At 39.4% G+C, this 21,426-nt stretch overlaps 1 protein-coding gene across 3 annotated transcripts in view; it reads right to left on the bottom strand.

The window, feature by feature from the left end:
- Positions 1 to 1,764: 1,764 nt before the first annotated feature.
- The window catches only part of CTNND1 (catenin delta 1), a 37,810-nt gene continuing 18,148 nt past the window's right edge, over positions 1,765 to 21,426 (bottom strand). For 2 of the 3 annotated variants that reach the window (XM_063434809.1, XM_063434811.1), the window contains 17 exons: positions 19,925 to 20,065; positions 15,924 to 16,342; positions 15,559 to 15,790; positions 14,131 to 14,353; positions 12,663 to 12,858; positions 12,368 to 12,485; positions 7,448 to 7,595; positions 6,554 to 6,622; positions 6,104 to 6,231; positions 5,701 to 5,851; positions 5,112 to 5,298; positions 4,891 to 5,005; positions 4,703 to 4,781; positions 4,577 to 4,624; positions 2,691 to 2,770; positions 2,503 to 2,584; positions 1,765 to 2,367 (listed from right to left, as the gene is read on the bottom strand). In XM_063434809.1, the coding sequence (XP_063290879.1) occupies positions 2,522 to 2,584; positions 2,691 to 2,770; positions 4,577 to 4,624; positions 4,703 to 4,781; positions 4,891 to 5,005; positions 5,112 to 5,298; positions 5,701 to 5,851; positions 6,104 to 6,231; positions 6,554 to 6,622; positions 7,448 to 7,595; positions 12,368 to 12,485; positions 12,663 to 12,858; positions 14,131 to 14,353; positions 15,559 to 15,790; positions 15,924 to 16,342; positions 19,925 to 20,065 (2,397 nt within the window). In that variant the 3' untranslated portion in view covers positions 1,765 to 2,367; positions 2,503 to 2,521. The remainder of the gene's footprint in view (positions 2,368 to 2,502; positions 2,585 to 2,690; positions 2,771 to 4,576; positions 4,625 to 4,702; positions 4,782 to 4,890; positions 5,006 to 5,111; positions 5,299 to 5,700; positions 5,852 to 6,103; positions 6,232 to 6,553; positions 6,623 to 7,447; positions 7,596 to 12,367; positions 12,486 to 12,662; positions 12,859 to 14,130; positions 14,354 to 15,558; positions 15,791 to 15,923; positions 16,343 to 19,924; positions 20,066 to 21,426) is intronic. The other variant, XM_063434810.1, reaches the window with a different exon arrangement.

Below are 21,426 nucleotides of genomic sequence, written 5' to 3'. Positions count from 1 at the left end.
TTTAGTCAATTTTGGCATATTACTTGTTCCAGTTATATCCAGAATTGTAAAAGTGATGAACATGAACCCCCAGTGAAAGATTATACTGGATCATGGTAATTTCCCTTGCTGCATTATCAGCAATGTTTTCATCCAAACCCATTGAGGAAACTTCAGTGTTATTGCCATTATTTTTGATTGAAATAATTCCAGCCAACAGGATGTCAAAACATTGTCTTGGAGAAAGCAATTCTGAATCATGTCCACAAACTACTACTAAAAAGTGCTTCCTAATATCAACAGAAAGAAAAATACCTTAAAAAAAAATTGTTTTTTCATACTTTTTCAGCAGTACACAAGCAGGGGCTTGGATACATTAAATAAACACTATAGTGCCTCTCTGTTACCCCCCTCCTTACTCCCTGGGCAATTAAAGGGTTAAATAACGCTTTAAGACACTCACCTTTCTTACCACGTTATTCACAATGTGAGGATGTCCAGCATTATGTCAGAGAAACCATGAAACAGCAGGAAACTATTGGCTTTCTAGTAAACAACCAATAGAGGCAGTCTTAACCCTTCAATATAAACCTTGTAGTTTCTCTAAAACGTAATTATATAAATTACAAGATAAAGACTACTTCAATGGTCTGGAGTGGTCTAAGTGCCTATAGTGTCCCTTTAAAGTGAGTAAGTCAAGGTTTGGTCTAAAAATAAGCAATCTGCATATACATAAAATGGCAGATGAGGCCAGGAAGCAATATAAAGAACATAGACCACATGTTCTCTGTATTTGGAAGAGATAAAACCAAAAACGCGAGTACTTTATTTTCCTTATTTACCGGCTTTATAAGAAATCACAGTGAACACTATATTTGGTTTTATCTCTTCCAAATACAGAGAACCTGTTTGCGACTATCTACACCTATATCCTACCAGTGGGGGATAGACGCCACTGAATGCCAGTATTCCCAGAGCTAGTCTTAGCTCCCCAATAGGTGAGTGCACATACCACTTGTGAAGTTTTACCCTCTTTTTGGCCATTTACCATCTGCACTATTGGAGTTTATTTTTTCTTGTGTTCACATATCAAAACCTGCACCGAGAACTCTACTACTACAAGACCAACAATGTACTCAGATCCACAGCAAAATCCAGTATCTGTAAACCTACTTGATCTTTTTGTCCATATTATATCAGGACTTTAAATATATATTTTCTTTCTCTGTCTGATATATGCAAGTACATTATCGCTGTCAATACTATATATTATAGCTATTTGTGGCATACCAGTTTTTTTTTCCCTTTTGCTTTGATTACAGAAGTTTAAAAAATAATTTTTACAGTTCATTGTGGCACGACCTCTTTCATTTTTACTATTTCCTCAACATAAGCACATTAATCAAATTTTTCAAGTGCCACCTCCTAGGAACCCACACAAGTTGTTAAATGTGCAGTTTGTCAATAATACCTTATAATACATTATGTACAGCAAGATTACTTTCAGAGTTGAACGTCTATACATTAGACACAGTATTTTTTACCTCTTAAAAAGGAACCTACACGTTTCTGAAGATTACATAATTTAAGGTTTCCCTTTAACAAATTAGAAGCTGTACTCCAGATTACCATATTTCTATGTGTGTATAGAACACGCATTCTCACTCTCCAAAACTTGTTCTAAATCCAACCAAGAGCAGAAGACAAAAAAGTCATAATACTCAGCTTGCCAAAAAAAAAAAAAAAGTATAAAGCACTTCAGTTTGTTTTTGTTTTTTTAAACGATTGTCTTAAAAATTTTATTTATAAAAAACATAATCCTTGGCATCAGATTGTTATGAAAAATGTTTGTAGAGAAGCAATCGGGGGTGAGAGTTAATTATACAGCCACCCCACTATAATCCCTCCCCCAAGAGAAGGCCACTGGTGATTCCAAGAAAAACAAAACAAAAAAACAATGCAAAACAAATATTAAAAAAAGGAATGGGAGAGAATCAGACAAATTATTCGAGGCAAACATAAAACCAGGTCACCCGGAAAACAAAAAGGGGAGGGGGACATAATCAAAGAAGCAGAGACAGCTCAGTGGCTTCTCCAGCAATCCAAAAAGACTGTTAGTGTCGCAATATCAGCCATGTCATGATATGTTAGTGTTCCCATATTTACAGTCATTCTACACATTTTTTTTCGATATTTTATCGCATTTGCTGCATCACTTGTCTAAAAATATTCCAATAGGTCATCACAATTTACACTGCAGATGAGATCTTCAGATGCAGCAGAGAACCAAAAGGTAGTAATGGATGGGAAAAGGACAGGCAGTGAGGTTAAAGAATGAAGCATTTGTGGACCTGTAGCTCCTCAATAGGCTCAAGCTTGTGTTTCACCCTGTCAAAGAAAACAAATGAGAATTAGGAGATCAAGGAACATCTGTAGTAGCAAAGTAGCTAACACAAAGTGACATGTACATATTAGACTGGCCACACGTGCATGCAAGAGACCCAGACAACTCATATTACATACACATGCGAGAGATGTGGTATTAGACTGGCTGGTCTTCAGCATCCCCAAGATCCAGAGATCCCGCAGCACTGAGAGACCGTTCCTGTGACAAAGATCGTTAGTAGTGAGATAGATATTATGCAAAGATGTGAAGAGAAACCGCATAAAACTGCAGGTGAGAAAAGAGAATGCAATTGAAACTCTGTTACCTTTAGGGGCTCCAGTTCTGACAAATCTCCTGAACGGTTTAAGTGGCGAGTGCTACTGTCTCCATTGTGCGAGTATGGATCTTAAAAAAAAAACCCCAAAAAAACCCACAAGTTTTAAACCAGGTTTAACACCAATATGATATACAACAATACTAAATTGAGGAGTAGCAGAGCAGACTTTGACAAAACCTTAACTTTAAATTACATCTTAAAATGCTCATTGGTAGCTTTGTTTTTATCTAAGTGGTGCGTATGCTGTGCATATAGCCATATTATAGGGAACCAGTCATCCAAAAAATGAGGATCAGGTCCGAAAGATCACTTTAGTTCACACAAAGAAGTGATCAATGAGCAGTTATAGCTCCTCAAATCCTGACTAACTTCATTTTAAAATGCTCTAATGACTGGAGTGGGGTTGTTATTTACATATTTATAACTGTATCAGGACTGAATGATTTAACTTCCAACTACAAAATGAAAAATACAAAAATCTCTTGAAAAAGGATTTGCAAATTAGTCAAAATTTCATATATCCTTTTTCAAAGGACTTTTATTTAGTTCTGTAGTTAGAAGTTAAATCACTCAGTCCTGATACAGTAACAAATATTTTTTTCTAAATGGTACAGAAATAAAGGCTAAAACCTATATATGCAAGCAGGATAGTCTTACACAGGAATGCACTCCAAATTTGATGACCCACAGCAAGCAAAGATTTGGCCCAGTCAAAATTGTAAAGGTTACAATTAAAAAATAACCAAAAACAAACATTTTGGATGGCGTAACATGTCTCCATGGAAATGGCAGCATGCTGCCCAAAGAAATTCTTTTGATAAAGACTTTATATGATAGAATGTACACAGCTGTTTTAGCTATACTTTTTGTTACCAACATAGTACATAATTTATCATTAATATAGCACCAAATCCCATAGCGCTGTACAATAGGTGAATTAAAACTAATTACAACAAGAAAAGCGGAATATACAGGAACAGAAGATTCTCCTCAAACCCACTTACATTCTAAAGGTGAGTGGGGCAAATGACAACAGGCAAGGGTAAGACATTCATGTAATGGAAAAGCAGGTTGCTAATGTTTACAATTAAGGTTTAGGGCTTTTTTTGTATGACAGCTGACAGAGAGAAGATGGGTTGGTGAGGTGTGGGGAATAAAAGCTGTTTACAGTTTAATGCACGTCCCTTCTTGAAGTTGTGAGTTTTCAGTGATTTATTTAACCCCTTAAGGACACACGACGTGTGTGACATGTCATGATTCCCTTTTATTCCAGAAGCTTGGTCCTTAAGGGGTTAAAGGGAGACTAGGTGACAGTCTAATGGGGCAGGGAAGGGGTCTTGCATAGGAACAGTATAGCCCTAGAAAAGTGTCTGGTGGATAGAGTCAGAGGTGTGAGCACGAACAGAGGTCTTCAGCAGAGTGTAGGGCCTTAATATGGCATACTTGTGTATTAGCGAGGATATTTAGATAAAAGCAGTGTTATGAAGAGATTAAAAGGACTGTGAGGGGAAAGGCAGAGTGGGACAAAAGGAACATATGCCTTTCTGCAGCCTTCATTATAAACTGTAGCAGGGCTAGTTGGGAGAAGCGGATTGCTGCAGTCAATGGGGTTGTTGAAGAGTATTTAAAGTGTGGAAGAGGTGTTTGGTTACGAGAGTACTGAAGTGGTTTTCTTTGGTACAAGAAAGGGCAAACTATTGCATGAATTTATACAGGAGGAAATCAGATTTGCAAATGTGTTTGAATACTTTACTGACTGGAGATTAAAATCTCTTTTATTCAATGATGCTCCACCAGCTATGTCCATTTTAAAAAGTTAATAATTTTAGCGATTTTGTTAAGCAAAGAATGTATTAACTCTCAGGATGTCTTACCTGTTCTGATATCATTCAAAGGGATGTCCATGCTACCAGACTTCTTATCTGCAAGACCAAAATACACAGATTAGACATGCCAAGAGAGTCAAGGAGAATGGATATACTTAATGGTTGATTACCCACCATTTTTCTGATTCCGATCAATAAGCGGAAGAGTGCTATCATCATATCCTTGTGCACGAGTCGTCCCAGCAAGAGACACCTAAAAAACAAAACATAAATAAGAACAATCTGATATAAGACAGTGGCAATTGTTAAAGGGAGAAGAAAACAAAAGACAACACTAACAGTGTTGGCAGATTTTTAGTTACCTGGAAATCTGTCTTTTTCCACCCTTCTTTCTCTAATGGTCTTCTCAGATCCTTATAACCCCAAACGGTCTGTAAGCAAAGACCTGCCGCACGTATCTCTCTGTCAGAGCGTCCACTATGGTAAAATAGTCAGTTAGAAAATATAGAAAATCCACTTTTACCTCAAACACTAACATTTCCTGCTTAAAAGGAGATAAAAAATTAAGGGTTGTGTCACTGACCCTCCCTTGTTGATCAAAACCAGTCTTTCAATTCCTTGACTTTCTCTAAGCTTTTTTGCAGCTTCCAGATTACCAGTGATTACTTCCTGAATGACACCGAGAATGGCAACAGTAGTATCTTCTGACAATACATACTGGGAAGATGAGCTGGGAAGCTGCGCCACAAGACTGTTGAGCGCATGCTTACCTACATGAAGGTACAATACAGAATACAATGAAAGTGAGTATTTTTGCACTAAACAGCTAGGTGCACAAACCCCAGAAAAATATAAAAATGCAAGTCAACACTTCTTTAAATCTTCCAGAGCTATTCTGCCCTTTAAAGAGTATTTGTATGTATGTTTAGTTTTAAACAAAGTTAATTTGGGCCTTCAACATTACTTGTGTTAGGTCAATTATTTATTGTTAATCCCAATATCCCAATTGCATAGCTTTAAAACACTGCGCAAAATGTTGGAGCAATGTATATGGTAACAAAAAACACTTTGATGTACACTTATGCAATCTGTAGAGCTCTACATTTTGTATTAAACGAGTTTGCACTTAAAATATCTGCCTTTCACCCATACAAAAAATTAAGCTGCCTCACCAATCAGTTCTTTGTTCCGGCTGTCTCCACAGAGATTGCGCAATGCTCCACATACGGCACGTACAACACGCTCACTCTTGTTGTTCAGATGATCAGCCAGTAACGAAAGCCCTTTCTCCTGACGAACAGCAGCACGAATACAGCGGCCATACTGCGAGAGCGCACATACACCACAGAGCGTCAGACTACAGGGCAAGTATACATGCTAGGGCACGAACAGTTTAAAAGATACTCTACTAGAAAATAATTATTTCTCTTCCTTATGCTAGTGTATGAATAATAAAAAAAAAAATCTACACACGTATAACATAAAATTGTACGCAAATATAGCACACTGCAAGCATGAGCACACAAAAGCATTTACAAAATTAGTGCAAGAGTGAGTTAACCAAAAGGCACTCACAGTCCAATTTCCAGCACACAGGTTTTGAAGGGCTCCAGCTGCTGCTTCCAGCACCGCCTCTGTGCGAGAAGACTTTACAAGAGACACATAAAGCTGCACTAACTCTGGCTGAAAGAGAAGCTCATAACCTGGAGAGGGTTCACAAAGAATGGGGAGAAGGAGGGAGGGAAAAAAAAAATAAAAAAAAATTTGAAGTTAGAAAAATGCATGTCAATAGTATAACACAATAGAGGTCTACTTCTACAATACTCCTTCCCAAGCCACAACCAATGGACGAGTGGAGTAACACTATATTGACTGGATAATTTTTTTATTTTTTTTTAAAGAAAAAAAAAATACATGAGTGTGGTCTGCTGCATGCATATTTAAGAATTAAATGGGGTGCATCCAAGTCACTGGAGGAAGAAAAAGCGTAACACTTAATATTAAATAAAAAAAAAAACACTTCACCTTGTGCTGGGGCTGTTCTCTTTGGAAAATCAACAGCATCTGCAGAATTCTCTTCTGAAGTCTTCTTGCCTGAAGTCACAAAACTTGTGAATTTACAAAAAGATTGGGATAAACCCAACCTACAACAATTTGTGCATTGACTATTCGGTTTACTATTAAAAACAAAGTCATGCATTTAGACTGGAAGAAAATAAAATTTTGACTAAAAGCAAAGGCAATTTTTTTTTTATTTACAGTAAGAAAAGTATGTGAAATTCCAGGCCTGAAAATGTGGTTTTATCAGAGTCTGCACAGATGTTTAACCCCTTAAGGACCAAACTTCTGGAATAAAAGGGAATTATGACGTGTCAGACATGTCATGTGTCCTTAAGGGGTTAAAGAGCAATTGAATGCATACTTGCTAAAACATAATATTAAAGGAAATAAATGTTTAAATTGTGGGGCAATAGCTTCTTGATCCAAGGATAAGTTGGACTGCCATTCTGGTGTCATTAAGATTCCCCTCCTCCCCAGTTTCTTGTAAAATGAATGTGCTTCAAACTGGGCGTTTTGCTTTTTTATGGATGAACAGCAAAAAACAAATGTGAGAAAGGCTGAACATCTCTTTTTGGCCTATGTAACCCCTGCAAACTCCTACAGTAAAAGAGCATGGGTGGCTAGGGACAGGTACAGCAACAAATATTTCCTGCACTGGCAACATATGGAAGGGCATACTTTATTAGAAGAGCTCATTACCGGATATCAAATTATGCTGAAATACCTCATCAACCCTAGCAAGAGAAATATACAAGCTAGGGTTGTCAAAGTGATGATCCTAACTCTTGCATCACAATAGCACTGAATACTTAATCACTAAATCTCACACATCAATATAGGTGGGGGTGGAAAGAGCACCTTTTCCTCGTCGAACTCCAAAGCAACTTTGGTTGCGGGGCTCAGCGGTGTTATTTTGTGGTGCTTCTTGGTATTTCTCAGCCTGTGGAATCTCACGGTGTATGTGGTATGATAGGTTCCTAAGCAGGCATACTACATTCTCCACAAGCTGAGGGAATAAGACCCAATGTTAAATTATGTAATACAATGAAAATGCAAACTAAAAAACAACTAACTGATCTAGTTTATACAAATATACTGCACAGAACATAGGGAGAAGTTAATATGAATGATGGTTATCAGCTTTAAAAATGCAGCAATCTTCAGCCATAAGACTGCAAATTAAGATGACAAAAGAGGAATTAACTAACTTTAGTAGAAATAACATTATTGGCTACACATGTGGGGTCTCTTCCCTCTCCAGCTCAAGAAGAATGACACGCACAGCCCCATTCAATAAACTAAATGGGATGAACTGTTCCAGTAAAACTGCCATCAGCTAGTTCATCACTGAGACCCAGATCAGAAAACTGAATGATACGGCCTGTAAACACCTGTTGTGAAGGTGTTTATGGAAATATCCTAGTCTGCAGAACCAAATGAGAAGCACCTATGCGGCAAAGTTTTTCCTGGTCTTTTAGGGGTTCTGGTGCTTGTCTGTAAATTAGAAGTAACAGCATGAACCTTAAAAAGGGAGTATTTATTTTATCCCTTCGTATAGTGGCAGTACTCACAAGTGGGATGTTCCTTACGTTGGACAAGAAGCTCCCCCTTCTTTGAATCTTATAGCTGTGCTCCGCCTGCTGCCTCCATAAAACCTGCAAGACCGAATCACCCCCCAGTTCTTCTTGTCCCGGCAACGGGACAGACAGGTTCCCCAGTTCTGGTGGAGAAAGGTGTGATCAGCACAGGCTGCTGATCGGGGAGGTGAGTGCCCGATAGCTCCCCGGGCGGGGACTGAGTGGAACAGTACTTCCGGTCTCGCGTTACGGAACGCGACCGGGTATTTCCTTTTTGTGGAGTCTACGGTGAGTTCCCGGGCGGTCCTCCTCGATGGCATTACGCATGCGCACAGCGGTGGAACGCACGCCCGGGAGGCGTTGCGTTCCACCAAACACAGAATCGCGCTACTGCGCATGTGCGAAACTGGGTTTTTGGCGCCAAATTTAAAAAAAAATAAATGTATATAAGCTGTGCAGAACCTTTCTGGCCTCAAGGGTTCTCCGTGTCACCAGCCCTCCTACACAGACATTAGGTGATTTAAGGTGAGATTTAACTCTTTAAACTCTTTAAACTCACCTATTATGCATGCTTCTATTTATTTTTATTTTTATTTTATTTTATTCTGATTCCACAGATATGCCCCGTCCTATATCTCCGGATAAAGCTGTTAAGACAAGATGTCAACATCTGTCCCCAAAAAAGCCACAAGCAAATCTAAGCACTTATGTTGTCTGGAATGTGCTGTACCTCTACCTGACGGATGTGCAAAAAGACGTGTAATCAGTGCTCTACGGAATTGCTAGAGAAAGCAAAGCAGACTGATATGGCATCCTTCCTGGGCTGGTTTCAGGAAAATTTCTCCCAGACGTTTGAGTCTTTTAAAGATGCTGTGAAGGGGCTTCCCACCAGAAGAGCTGAAGAAATGTATTAAAGAAGTGACAACAGCTGTACAAGAAACTGAACCTACCAAGGGTAAGGTTAAAGGTTTCCCAATGTCACCTAAAATCTTGGATCTCCTTCATAGAGAATGGAAGAATCCTGAAAGACGTGCATTTATTTCAAAACATTTTAAACTGCTGTTCAAGCTACAGTCGGAAGAAAGTAGATAAGTAGATATTCAGATTGCCCAGCTGTGAAAGAAAACCACTATACCCATTGGCGAAGTCTCAGGACTTAAAGACCCAATGGACAAACGAGCCAAAACTTCATGTAGAAGAATCTTTCAAGCCACAGGATACCAATGCAGAGCCGAAATTGCAGGTTCAGCGGTTCTCAGGGCGTTTGGCTACAAGCCCTGGAAGAGTCCCTTATGGGAAAATCAGATACAGATCCTTCCCATCTTATGTTCCTACTGAAATTATCCAATGAATTCCTTTCGGATGACACTGATGAGTCTTCATTTAGCAGCAAGAATTATGGGGTTGTCGTCAGTGGCCAGAAGAGCTCTTTGGCTACGAACATGGACAGCTGATTCAGCATCTAAGGCAGCCTTGTGTGAATTACCCTTTGAGAGGAACAAACGTTTTGGAACGCTTTTGGAAGACATTATTAGACAGATGTCGGACACAAAGAAAGCCCTACCTCTGGAATCAAGAACACAGGGATATAAAAGATTTCAGTACAAGGGTCAGCGGTCCTTTCGTTACCAAGGGTGGTTTCGAAGGTTTCAAAAACAGGGTGGAAACAGCAACCAGTGGTCTAGACAAGAATCCAACAGGCAAGACAAAAAGAGGAAGTTTTGACGCCAAAAGAGTGGAAGGACGCCTTCGGTTCTTCGTCCACGAATGGAAAAAGAGTACATCAAATGGGTGGATTATAAGAACAATTTCAGAAGGTTACAGAATAAAGTTTTCAACAAGACCACAACCTTCCTTCCTACTATCAAACTATCCTTCAAGGAAAAAAACAGAAGCTCTTCTTCTTTTAAGAAAAGATGTGGTAGAGAAGGTACCCAAACGTTGGGAATTTCAGGGAGTTTACTCACGCCTGTTCCTGGTTCAAAAACCAGATGGATCCTTTCGGCCGACACTAGACCTAAAACAAGTCAACACCTGCATACCGTACCAGAAGTTCCGCATGGAAAGTATTCTGTCTAACGCACATTTTACAAAAAGGAGATCACATGGCAAAGTTAGATTTAAAAGATGCTTACCTCCATGTACCAGTTTCAGAATCTTCCTGGAAGATTCTCAGATTTGCGGTTCTAACAAGAAGTCGAAGAATTCTCCATTTGCAATTCAAGGCTCTACACTTTGGCCTGTCCTCAGCTCCTCAAGTTTTTACGAAGATCCTGGCACCCATAGCAGCAGTCTTACGTCTGAAAGGTATCTCGATTGTTCCATACCTGGACGATTGGTTCTTGAAAGCCCAATCGCAACAACTGCTAAAATATCTCAAGATTGCCATGAAGGTTTTAAAAGATCACGGTTGGATCCTGAACCTGAAAAAATTGAGTCTGAAATGGAGTCACTGAGTCTGGAATTCTTGGGTCTTCGGGTAGAATCACAGTCCCTGTCTGTTTCTACCAATAGAGAAACAAAGGAGGATTTTAAGAGCCGTATCAAAGCCGCAGAAAAACCTAAGCTCAATCAGGGATGCTATGAGGTTACTAGGCCTCACTTCTGCAATCCCGGCAGTGGCCTGGGCAAAGGCAGAATCAAAACCATTGCAATGGGACATTCTTTCCCAATGGACACGAAAACAGGAAGATCTAGACTCTGCCTTCCACTTATCCGAAGTGGTGAAAAAGCAACTAAACTGGTGGAAAGACAGAAGCAACATTTCAAAAGGCACAAAAACAGTGGATTACGATAACCACAGATGCTTCCCAGACTGTTTGGGGCGCCCATCTAGGTTCTCAATTCCATCAAAGTCTTTGGAACAGGGAAGAGGCATGTGCTTCCTCAAATTTCAGGGAATTAAAAGCGGTTTGGAAGGCACTGGTATCCTTCAGTTCAGTCATCACCAATCGGACAGTGAGGATTCAGTCGGACAACGCCACTACAGTGGCTTATTTAAATCGCCAAGGAGGCACAAAGGTAAAAGCTCTACAAGATCTCTGCTACCATATAATGTCTTGGGCCCAAGCAAATCTTCTCGCAATCTCAGCTACCCATATCAGAGGGCCTCTAAACGTTATTGCAGACGACCTCAGCAGAAGTCATTGGTCTCAGGCAGACTGGGCGCTATCAAACCAAGTTTTCTTGGAGCTAGTTTCCCGCTTCGGCAGGCCAGAGATAGACTTGTTGGTCACGAGGAGAAACAGAAAAGTACAGAGATTTGCTTCTCTCCAAGCAGGAGATTACCCAGATGTCCTGGACGGTCTATCGATCCCTTGGAACTTCGACATTGCTTATGTTTTCCCTCCTGTCGCTCTTATTCCACAGATTGTTCAGAAGATAAGATGGGAGAAGGCAAGAATTTTAGCAGTCCTGCCCTTCTGGTCAAACAGAAGTTGGTTTTCAGAAGTGGAAAACATGACCATCTCACGTTGGTCTCTCCCAATCTCTTCCACCATATTAGAGAATGTGACTCTTCCCGTAGAAACCCTGGAAATGATTCACCTGACATGGTTGCTGCAAGGATGATCCTTCAAGGACATGGTCTTTCAGACCATTTATGTGACGTTTTGTCATCTTCTGTTATAGGCTGGACATATTTTCATCATCTGAGGCTGCTTTTGGGCGTAAGGTGCTGCAAGCTGTGGCCTGCCGAGTCCCCACCCTTTTGTTTTGTTACAGGGATCTTGCTATATCCCACTTGTGAGTACTGCCACTATACGAAGGGAAAAACAGTAATTTTACTTACCGTAAATTCCTTTTTTCTTAGTATAGTGGCAGTACTGGGTTTCCCTCCTCTTTCATATGGATTAAATGTTTTTGCATTATTCAGTCTCCGTTTGGTTCTTTTTTATTACTGGCGGGTGATTCGGTCTTGAAGGTTTTATGGAGGCAGCAGGCGGAGCACAGCTATAAGATTCAAAGAAGGGGGAGCTTCTTGTCCAACGTAAGGAACATCCCACTTGTGAGTACTGCCACTATACTAAGAAAAAAGGAATTTACGGTAAGTAAAATTACTGTTTTTTTCAGCCTGAAATGTCTCCCAATGACAATGTTTAGTAGCTTGTTACCTTGCAAGCAAATTGGATTTTCCCTACTGCTCCTCTCTAGCTACCAAATGCAAATTAGCAGATTGGCTAGTGCAAAACAAACAACTCACCTTACGGTCTACTTGCTTGTTGCTTATCTCAGACCGAAGAATGTAAACAACAGAGTCCACTAGTCCCTCACACTCTCTCATCTTCCTGCGTGCCTCAGAGCGCTCAGAGGAAATGTTTCTTTAAAAAAATAAAAAAATAATAAAGTATTTAACCAGGAAAGGTACATTCAGATTACTCTGGTTTCCAAGTACGTCCTGGGGATGTATAAACAAACAGTTACCTGACACTGACCCAAAGAGGAAAAAAAAAAAAAAGGGTATCCATTAAAACAATAATGAACATATATTTCCTCACCTTAGACAGCCAGTAGTGTTAACCAGGGCTTGCTCCCACTCAATATTTCTGGGCTTCCCCTCTTCTCCATCCTGTACACCTCCATCTCGTTGCCACCCAGAGTGAGGGACAAGTATTTCCTGAGTGAGAGTGTTTAAAGCCTGATCAACAAGCTCCATCTTTATGGAGTCCAAAGAAGACAGGTTCCAAAGAGTGCCTTTTGATCGCAAAAACACAAAGGAGAGGGGAAGTTATATCAGTACACAAAACGGTCTTCAATCACAAACCCATTACCAGCCAACATCAACTCACATGCCCTAACAAACTGTTTTAGTCATAAACCAAAAATGATATGGAGACCAATTAAATGCCAAGTCCCTCCCAACAAGTGATATACTAAATTACATCAAAGTAAAGATCCCTTTAGGTAGACATATTTTATGTCATGTGGATTTGAAAATGGAAAGTGCCAGCATTCAAGATAGTAGTTTACAGTCTATATTTGTACAATATAAAACATTTTTTGTATATATTTTGCCCAAAGACCAACAAACAGAATCACAGCATATTAAACTACTAAATACAAATCAAAAAACACCATATTACTTAACCCATCTCATGCAGTCACACAGAAACTAGAAGAATACTCTAAGACAGATACACCACTTTTATGCAAAGAACATCATTGCACTGGTTAACACAACTTGATGCAGACAGACATGTACTTTACACAAAGCCAGTGTTATTTTCTCTCATATCACACATTCCCCATGACTTTATCCAAGGCCGTAAAGCAAATCCTGACTGTCTCCGCATTTCTACAAAATAGTTCTGGCTATACATTCTTCGAACGACAGAAAAAAAAAAAAGGTAATATGAAAAAATGTAAATAAGCTTATCTTGAGTATTGTTCCTTGTTAAAGCAAAAAAAAAAAATAAAAAATACACATATCACACCTTAAAACATTTCAATGCCTTTACACATATTAAAGTGTAGGAGAGCAAAAACCAACATAATTGCAGGCATTCCACACACACTGAACTTCAGATAAATTACTTCATACACTAACCACACCCTAGTTCTTTATCTCCATAGTTAGTCACCAGCGCTGTGCATTACCCTTCCCTGTTTGTATTCCATTTTTTTTTATGGTTTCCTTCTTAAAAACTCCCTGGCTATTAAGTGCATATATGCTTTAACGTTAAATCTAACCAACCTCATATGACCTCAATGTCCAATCAAGGCTGCTGAAAACATACAATAAATCACATCTGCCCCAAAAAGTTATATGAAAAGATTTTTTTTTTCACCGAATTCAGGGAAAGAATTTGATGTACATGGCCTACAAAAAAAAAACAACTGTTTTTAAAAAAAATTCCAGTTCTTTGCATGTGTGCTCAGCTCGTTTACCATATCAAATGCTAAAATCAACTTTTGTCAGAGCATCTTTCCATTATCTGACATTTTCGGGTTAATATTATAACGTACCAGTTACACACTCTGCCATTTCTCTCCCCTCTCTGCCTTCCCCTCTCCTCCTTAACAGTCTTCCTAATGCTGGAACTCCATCACAGTTTTTCACTGCCATCTTATTCTCCTTTGCGGGACCATAAGAAAGATTCTTGAGTGCTCCACATGCTGCAAGTCTGACAGGGGCTCGTGGGTCTTCCAGTAGACTTATAAGAGGGGGTATTCCACGTAGGCGACATACCTGAAAAGGCAGAAATCATGAAAATTCTACACCTTGGAGAACAGGACAAATGAACACTATAATTTAGTCACTGATAAAACTGGAAGAAGTAGTTTAGCACTACTTTATAGTGACAGAATCAGCACCAAAACAACTTGAGCTTAACAAAGCCGTTTGGGTTTATAGCTCATGCCTCTGAAGTTTCACTGCTCAGTTCTCTGCCTTATCTGGGTCTGTGACAGTCTACAAAGAAAATAAAAATTAAAAAGTTTAACTATCAGATGTTAGACTTTCTTTAAAAGTTTGTATCTTCCGCTATGTAAATTGAACTTTCATCACACACACAAAGCACCTGCAGGGTCTAGAACGTTATTACCAGAGGGGGAGAGAGGAAATTTTAAATTAAACAAAATGTGCAATAAACATTAGGATGCTTAAAAATTAGATCTCTTTACAGAAAGTGTTAAAGAAGTCTGAGTGAGTCACACACAGCGAGGTGTGGCAAGGGCTATATAAAGTAATTTAACTCCTAAATGATAGAACGGAGCAGTGAAACCGCAGGGGCATGATCCATACATAAAAACTGCCCCATTAAGCTAAAGTTGATTTAGTGCCTATAGTGCCCCTTTAAATAATATACTGATATTGTGACTTCACACAAAAGTGGCAATAGTTAATTATTTTTGCCGTGTATAAGAGTACATGCCACAACAGGAGCAAGCACATCTAAAACAAACAGCAGTGTAGCGCATAATAAAATTGCACAATTTTTAGGGTATAATAGACAAGAGTATCATACTAATTAAACATGTCTAGCTGTTAAGCAGAATATGAGCTATACCCAGTCAAATTAAACCATTTATGGATAAATATAAATCAGAAACAGCTCTGAGACAGAACTAACTAGACCTGTGGATTATTCATAAATCTGAGTCCACAGAAAGCATGCTATAGGTTTATCGAAAAGTGGCAATATTTTGACCTAATGCGTTCGTCTTTTGATCATCATAATGAATGGTAACAAAAATAACTGGATAGCAAATAAATAACGACATAGGAAAAGGATGGAATTAAAAATTTGCCTGGTAATTAGTGGTTGACAAATGGTTAATTTATGCATTTGTAAACAAGACTTTTTTTTACCAGTAACACCTCCCCTTAAAAAAAAAAAAAACACAAAAGATAAAAAAAGCAGCAAGCATACATATAATGTAAAAACAACCAACCTCTTTCTTGACATCCTCATTCCGATAGGAAAGATGCTGCAAATAGGCAGCTGCATTTAATCTAACAGCATCCAGAGTGTAGCTAAGCATTGCGATGACCTCTGGTAATTCTGGCTGACGCCAAGTTCCACTACTGGGGGCAAGACCCAAAGGAGCAGGTCCAAGGCTCGAAAGGCTGCCTGAGGCAGGTAGAGTAGACCCATAGTGATCAGAGAGGGGATCTTCATAACTCCTAAAAGCAGCAATTAGGATTAAAATATCAGAATATGGTCATCACATTTTATTAATAACACCTTATGAAAATACTGTAATCAACTTTACCTATACATCAGTCTATAAAAAGGCAGTTACTGCACCTTCCTCACCTCAGCCTCCTGCGTGGGTCACCTCCATTAGCTCCTCTCCTTCCCATTGTGGAATAGTCAGGGCCATCTACATAACCACCAAGGCTTCTACGATCATCTTCCATTCCATAGGCATCTTCAGATCCATATCCCCGGCCAGCAAGCAAATCAGACTGGCTACCGCCAAAGCCACCCCCTCTCACTTGTGGCTGAGGCCCATAACCTGGAGCTCTGTAAGGTTCCACAGTGCGGTATCTCTGATTGGGCCTAGATAAACTGCTGTACCCAGGATGTTGCTGGGGAGGAATCATTTGCATTGGCTCCGCACCTGGGCCTCGAAAATGGTAATTTCTGGGTACAGTTGTGTATGCACCACCCCCTCCAACTGGATCACGATATGGACGATCTAACGTTTGTGAGTATCCAACAGATGGTTTTATCTACAAAGTAACATAATTGGGTGAATACTAAAATGTAGAGCTATAAAAAAGCCAAAAGAAAGAAAAAACGAGGATCTGTGTGGAAATTCTGTGTGGGTAAATAGCAAAAATGTGTCACAAAGGAAGTATTTTGAGAAAAACTGTAAATACACTTTCAAAATGCAGTAAGATGCTGTGTCCACCTCCAGGAGAAGTCAAAAGAAGAGCAAACAGCTTGTGCTGTTGTCAGTATATTTAGGTCCTTACTAATAGGCCATCTTAAATAGTAAAATGGACCATTGACTTTTGAAAAAGCTAAAAAAGTGATTTTTTTCCCCCTCAAGGATCAACAATCTATAACAAGGTCCTTAAACTCTGAGTAGGGCAAAATGGGTGTCTCCAGCGGTTGTAACAAGGACTTTAGGGTTAAATTACTAAACAGCGAATTCATGTAAACTGAAGACCTCCAAGATTAACCAAGGTGAGAACACTATGGAGCGTTAGGTATTTTTGGTTTTGTTTGTTTGGTTATATTTTACTTCTATATATGGTTTACTTACCTACTACAATGTCCAAACCAGAGATCCATAAAGGGACACTGGGGACCTAATACAGTGAGCATATACACGCTACCCCATAGGAAAGCAATGAATGAATACTGTCCTACATGGACTTTCATCACGTGACAGTATGACAACCACTGGATTAACCTCTGCTGTGTAAAACTGAGCCACTAGAAGTGCACTTTACCCTGTAATGAAGAGATTTTAGTTTCTAAACAAACTGCAATATTTTTCACTGCGCATTGAAAAGGACAGGACCACTTCATTGAGTGACTTTAGTGCCAGCTGTGCTTGCAGGTCAGTACTTTGGCCTTAAATTTTAATTATGACTTGTGAATAGCTCCTTGAATTACAAAATTCTGGAGAAATGGACAAATACTAACCAGGGTTCAAATTCTCAAATGCTTTGTTGAATTGCCTAGGTGTGTGTCTGTATAGCCTAGTTTTAAACCAATTGTTACACATTCACAAAAAAAAAAAAAACACAAAAAAAAACATTTAGACTTGAAAATACTACAGAATTGTCAGATTTAAAAACTCAGTTAGCTCTAGGTGTATGATGTAAGTTTGGGCATAAAGTAAAGGTTATGGCAAACCTGAGCATAGGAATAAAGAGTCACCGTAGGCCTTGTTTTGTTTATTGTCTGTGTAAAACTTGCATAGAGTTAAGATTAGAGTTTTGCTGCTTTCATTCGTTTCCGTTTTGTGGATATGCGTTACATTAAAACATTTGCAAGGCCTTTAACATTAATATTACGGACAACGTTTGTTATGAGTTTGTGTGACATTTTCCACCCAGAAACCCCCAATTACTCTACTCATGAAGACCGTGTACCACCATTATTTTTGTCCACGTAGGGGATCAGGACAAATTCTGGGCACCTCAGATTCACAGAACATGTAGTGCAGCAAATATAAGTGGATTGTTAAAAAAATAAAGCTCAATGCTTTATCATCCCAATGATTTGTAGAGAGCCTACAAATCAAGTGGAGTGTGGAATAATCCAACATCCCGTCAGCTATCTGACCAGTGTTGCATTGCTTTGCCTGTAACCACCCTCCAGAAGAGTACAATCTGTAACCACCCTCCAGAAGAGTACAATCTGTAATCAGATGAAAACCTGAGTTGTGAAGTGAGCCACACAGAATAACCCAGGGTGAACCAAGTGATCCAATTTAAAACCTGTCCCTTTTGAAAGAAAAAGCTGAGCTTTTTGGATCAAGGTCCCAACAGTGGAATCTTATACATCCTAATGTCAGTGTTTGTGTACAGGAGTCCACAAAAAGTTTTTGCTTCAATATTTTAAAAATCTTTTTGCCTACTGTAAAGTCAATGGTTTGCTGAAGCTTTCAATGTGGAGCACAACCCACAGCCCTGAAGGCTTTCTATAGATTCCTTGAAGCTGTCCAAATGAATTACTTCCGGAAGAAATAACGTACAACCCTCTAGCAAAGTATCAATTAGTCTGCAACATGTCACTCAAAATCCACTTTGATTCATATCCTCCCATGACAACTGTGGTACAGCATGTGAGCCGTTTCACCAAGAATTTCAGCAATGGAATGAAGATATCAGGGTAGATGGTTACTTCTACGCTTGCTGACTACTGTTGGACAATGACAAGAGATGCCCCAGAAGAAGAGTTTAAGTAACAAGCAACATGAAGGTGCACTCTTTAATAGGCCACTATTTCAGAAGTACTTTGATTTGCTGATGTGGATTTTTAAATTGTTTTATGTGCAATTGATTGAATTAAAACCACTTTCATTTATGTCTAAAAAGATCAGATTGCTGCTTTTTACTAGGACTACAAGAGACCATAAATATATTATATATATCAAATATATATATACATACATATATACACATACTCTGTATGTGTGTATATATGTATGTATATACACATAGTCAAACAAATCGTGTCAAACAAATTGACACAATTTGTTTGACTATTTTAAATAAAGAAGCTAAATTATTTTGTTGAACAGTGTTTGGGTCACATTTTAAATGCTTCTAAGTGCATTCCATTAAAAAGAAAGTGGAACACAATCTATATGGGTGCCAGGCCTAGCTAGGTTTAACCCTTTTTGCAGTAAACATAGCAGTTTCAGAGAAACGGCAATGTTTACCTATGGGTTAATCCAGCCTCTAGTGGCTGTCTTATTGACAGCCGCTAGAGGCGCTTCCGACTGATTTTCACTGTGAGAAGACGCCAGCGTCCATATGAGACTGGCTGAATGCGCACGCGGCTCTTGCCACCCATGCAGCCGGTGACGGAAGTAGAGGGAGGAGAGTCCCAGCGCCGAGGGAGCCCGGCGCTGAGAACAAGGTAAGGGATTAACCCCTTCCTCCCCTTCAGCGCCACGGAAGTGGAACCCTGAGGGTGGGGGCACTATAGTGCCAGGAAAACGAGTTTGTTTTCCTGGCACTATAGTGGTCCTTTAAACTTTGATCCACTATGACATGTCATTATCTGCTTCATAACCATTTTATTTTGCAGAAGTGGTATAGAGAGTGTGAAGGGTAAAGGAAATCATGGTTACCTTCCCATGCCATTGCTTCTCATCCACAGACCCTCTTTTTTATGCACATTCTCCTCCTTACCAAGGACACCTCACCCATTATTAGCGCGGATGAAGAGAGGGCAACCTATGGCAGGTAACAAGAGCCCTGGTTTCTTCCCCAACTTGTTGCACAACTAATGAGCGGAAGTAGTTATGGTGCTTTGAAAAATGACCTTAACTTCCGATTACCAAACTCTAAACTCAATCCCTACCTTAAAACCCACTTATATACACCTCATGTTAAGCACTACAAGGAACCATACACCCTGCTGCTCCATCCCCACTCTTGTGCCCATTACTTTATCATTTTGTAGTTCCTACAGCTTTCCCCATCGTTTTCAATTGTTATACTACTTCTGAAAGAAAATTATGAGTGATTGTTGAAAAATGTATGGGGTCAAAATTAGAAGTGAACATTTTACAATGGCCCCAAGATGAACATTGAGTGACAGTAGTTTGAGAATTCTGGACTTACTGCAATATCACCGCTCCGGGGATCATCGGACATACTGTAGGATAGATAGGAGTGATCCTCATCCAGTGCATAGCTTTCATCTGCAGGTAGCAGCTGGTGGCCCTCCATCCTAATTGGGGAGTACACAACTGGTGACCGATCCTGCAGTACGGAGATGAAGAGTTAAGACCATGTTATTAAGATATTTCTCAGTCAGTCACTTTCATTTTAAGGGATGCACCGAAATGAAAATTCTGGGCCAAAACCGAAAATTCAGGATGCCCGTGGCTGAAAACAAACTTTTTTTTTTTTTAAAGTCCCCCCCCCCCCCCTATAATTTTATGTGGGGCCTTCTCTTTTAGTGCCCCCCCCCCCACCCACTGTCCCATATTGTTCTTTACCCTCCCCAAGTGCAGTATGTTTGACTTTTCATGTGATTACTATCTTTTATTGCGATATATAATCATCTGAATTGTTAATGCAAGCAAGTCTGTTAAAAAAAAAAAAAAAAAACCATCCCTATTCATTTTGGTTTTAATGCTCAAAATGATCTTTGGCATGTACTTTTAATTCTACTTGTGTATCAAATCACCAACTTCGCATCCATCTGCTCGCGTGCCTGACTGATGTTAAAATCAGGACAGCTGCACTAATTTAATATAAGGGAATACAAATACTTGCACACTATAGCACAGAGGTCTCAAGGCCATGCTAACAGGTTTGACCAGGATAGCTCTGAAATATGAATACTAGAAGCGTGAGAGACCTGGAATAACCATCATGGTTTTAAGACAGTGGCCAGCAGGAGAGCAGTAATCACCTGCACTGTATGTTCCAGTCTGTCTCAATACTAAATTTCCATCAATATGAAGTGTTCAGTAAAGAGGCTAGCAAATGTACACAAGTGGAAGTAGCCACCACCAAGAGCTCAGCCATGCTGCAGATGCTGGGAAGGAGGTGGGAGAGTATTGCATGTATATGTGCAGCTGTGTAAGCTTGAGAGTTCAAATCTGCAGCCCTCATGAAGGAAGACTTAAGATGATTTTAAGATCCCTGTCGTAGCATCACTTTGACAGGCTTCATTGGTCAAGCTCTCTTTTTGAATTGTAATTAGTTTTTGTGAGCCATCGATTCCATTCTTATATACTCCCCAGTCCCCTTCCCCCAAATGTCAAACCAGGTCTAAAAATAAATAAATGTAGAAATTTACACTCCAAGCTTTCAGTGTCAAGTGACCTGGCTAATAGCCTAGTACATCAAATTTTAAATCCTGGTAAATCAATATTCACCTTATTTGTATTACTGGATAATAGGGTGCCTTTTCATGGACTGCATTATTAAGTTCTAAAGTAAGTGACAAAAGGTCAAAACAGAAGATTTGTCTGAAACTTTGATTAAAAAAAATAAATAAATAAATTTAGATAAGTTATTAAAATCTGCCTGAACCATACTAGTTGCTTGGTCACAGTATGTATTGGTCGCACATGCCATGCATTAAACAGGACTACCTCCCACCTCATGTT

Source organism: Pelobates fuscus, chromosome 10 (genome assembly GCF_036172605.1).
Source record: "Pelobates fuscus isolate aPelFus1 chromosome 10, aPelFus1.pri, whole genome shotgun sequence".
Classification (NCBI taxonomy): domain Eukaryota; kingdom Metazoa; phylum Chordata; class Amphibia; order Anura; family Pelobatidae; genus Pelobates; species Pelobates fuscus.
The sequence above is the reverse complement of the archived record's forward strand: the minus strand, read 5'-3'. Positions and strand labels throughout refer to the sequence as shown.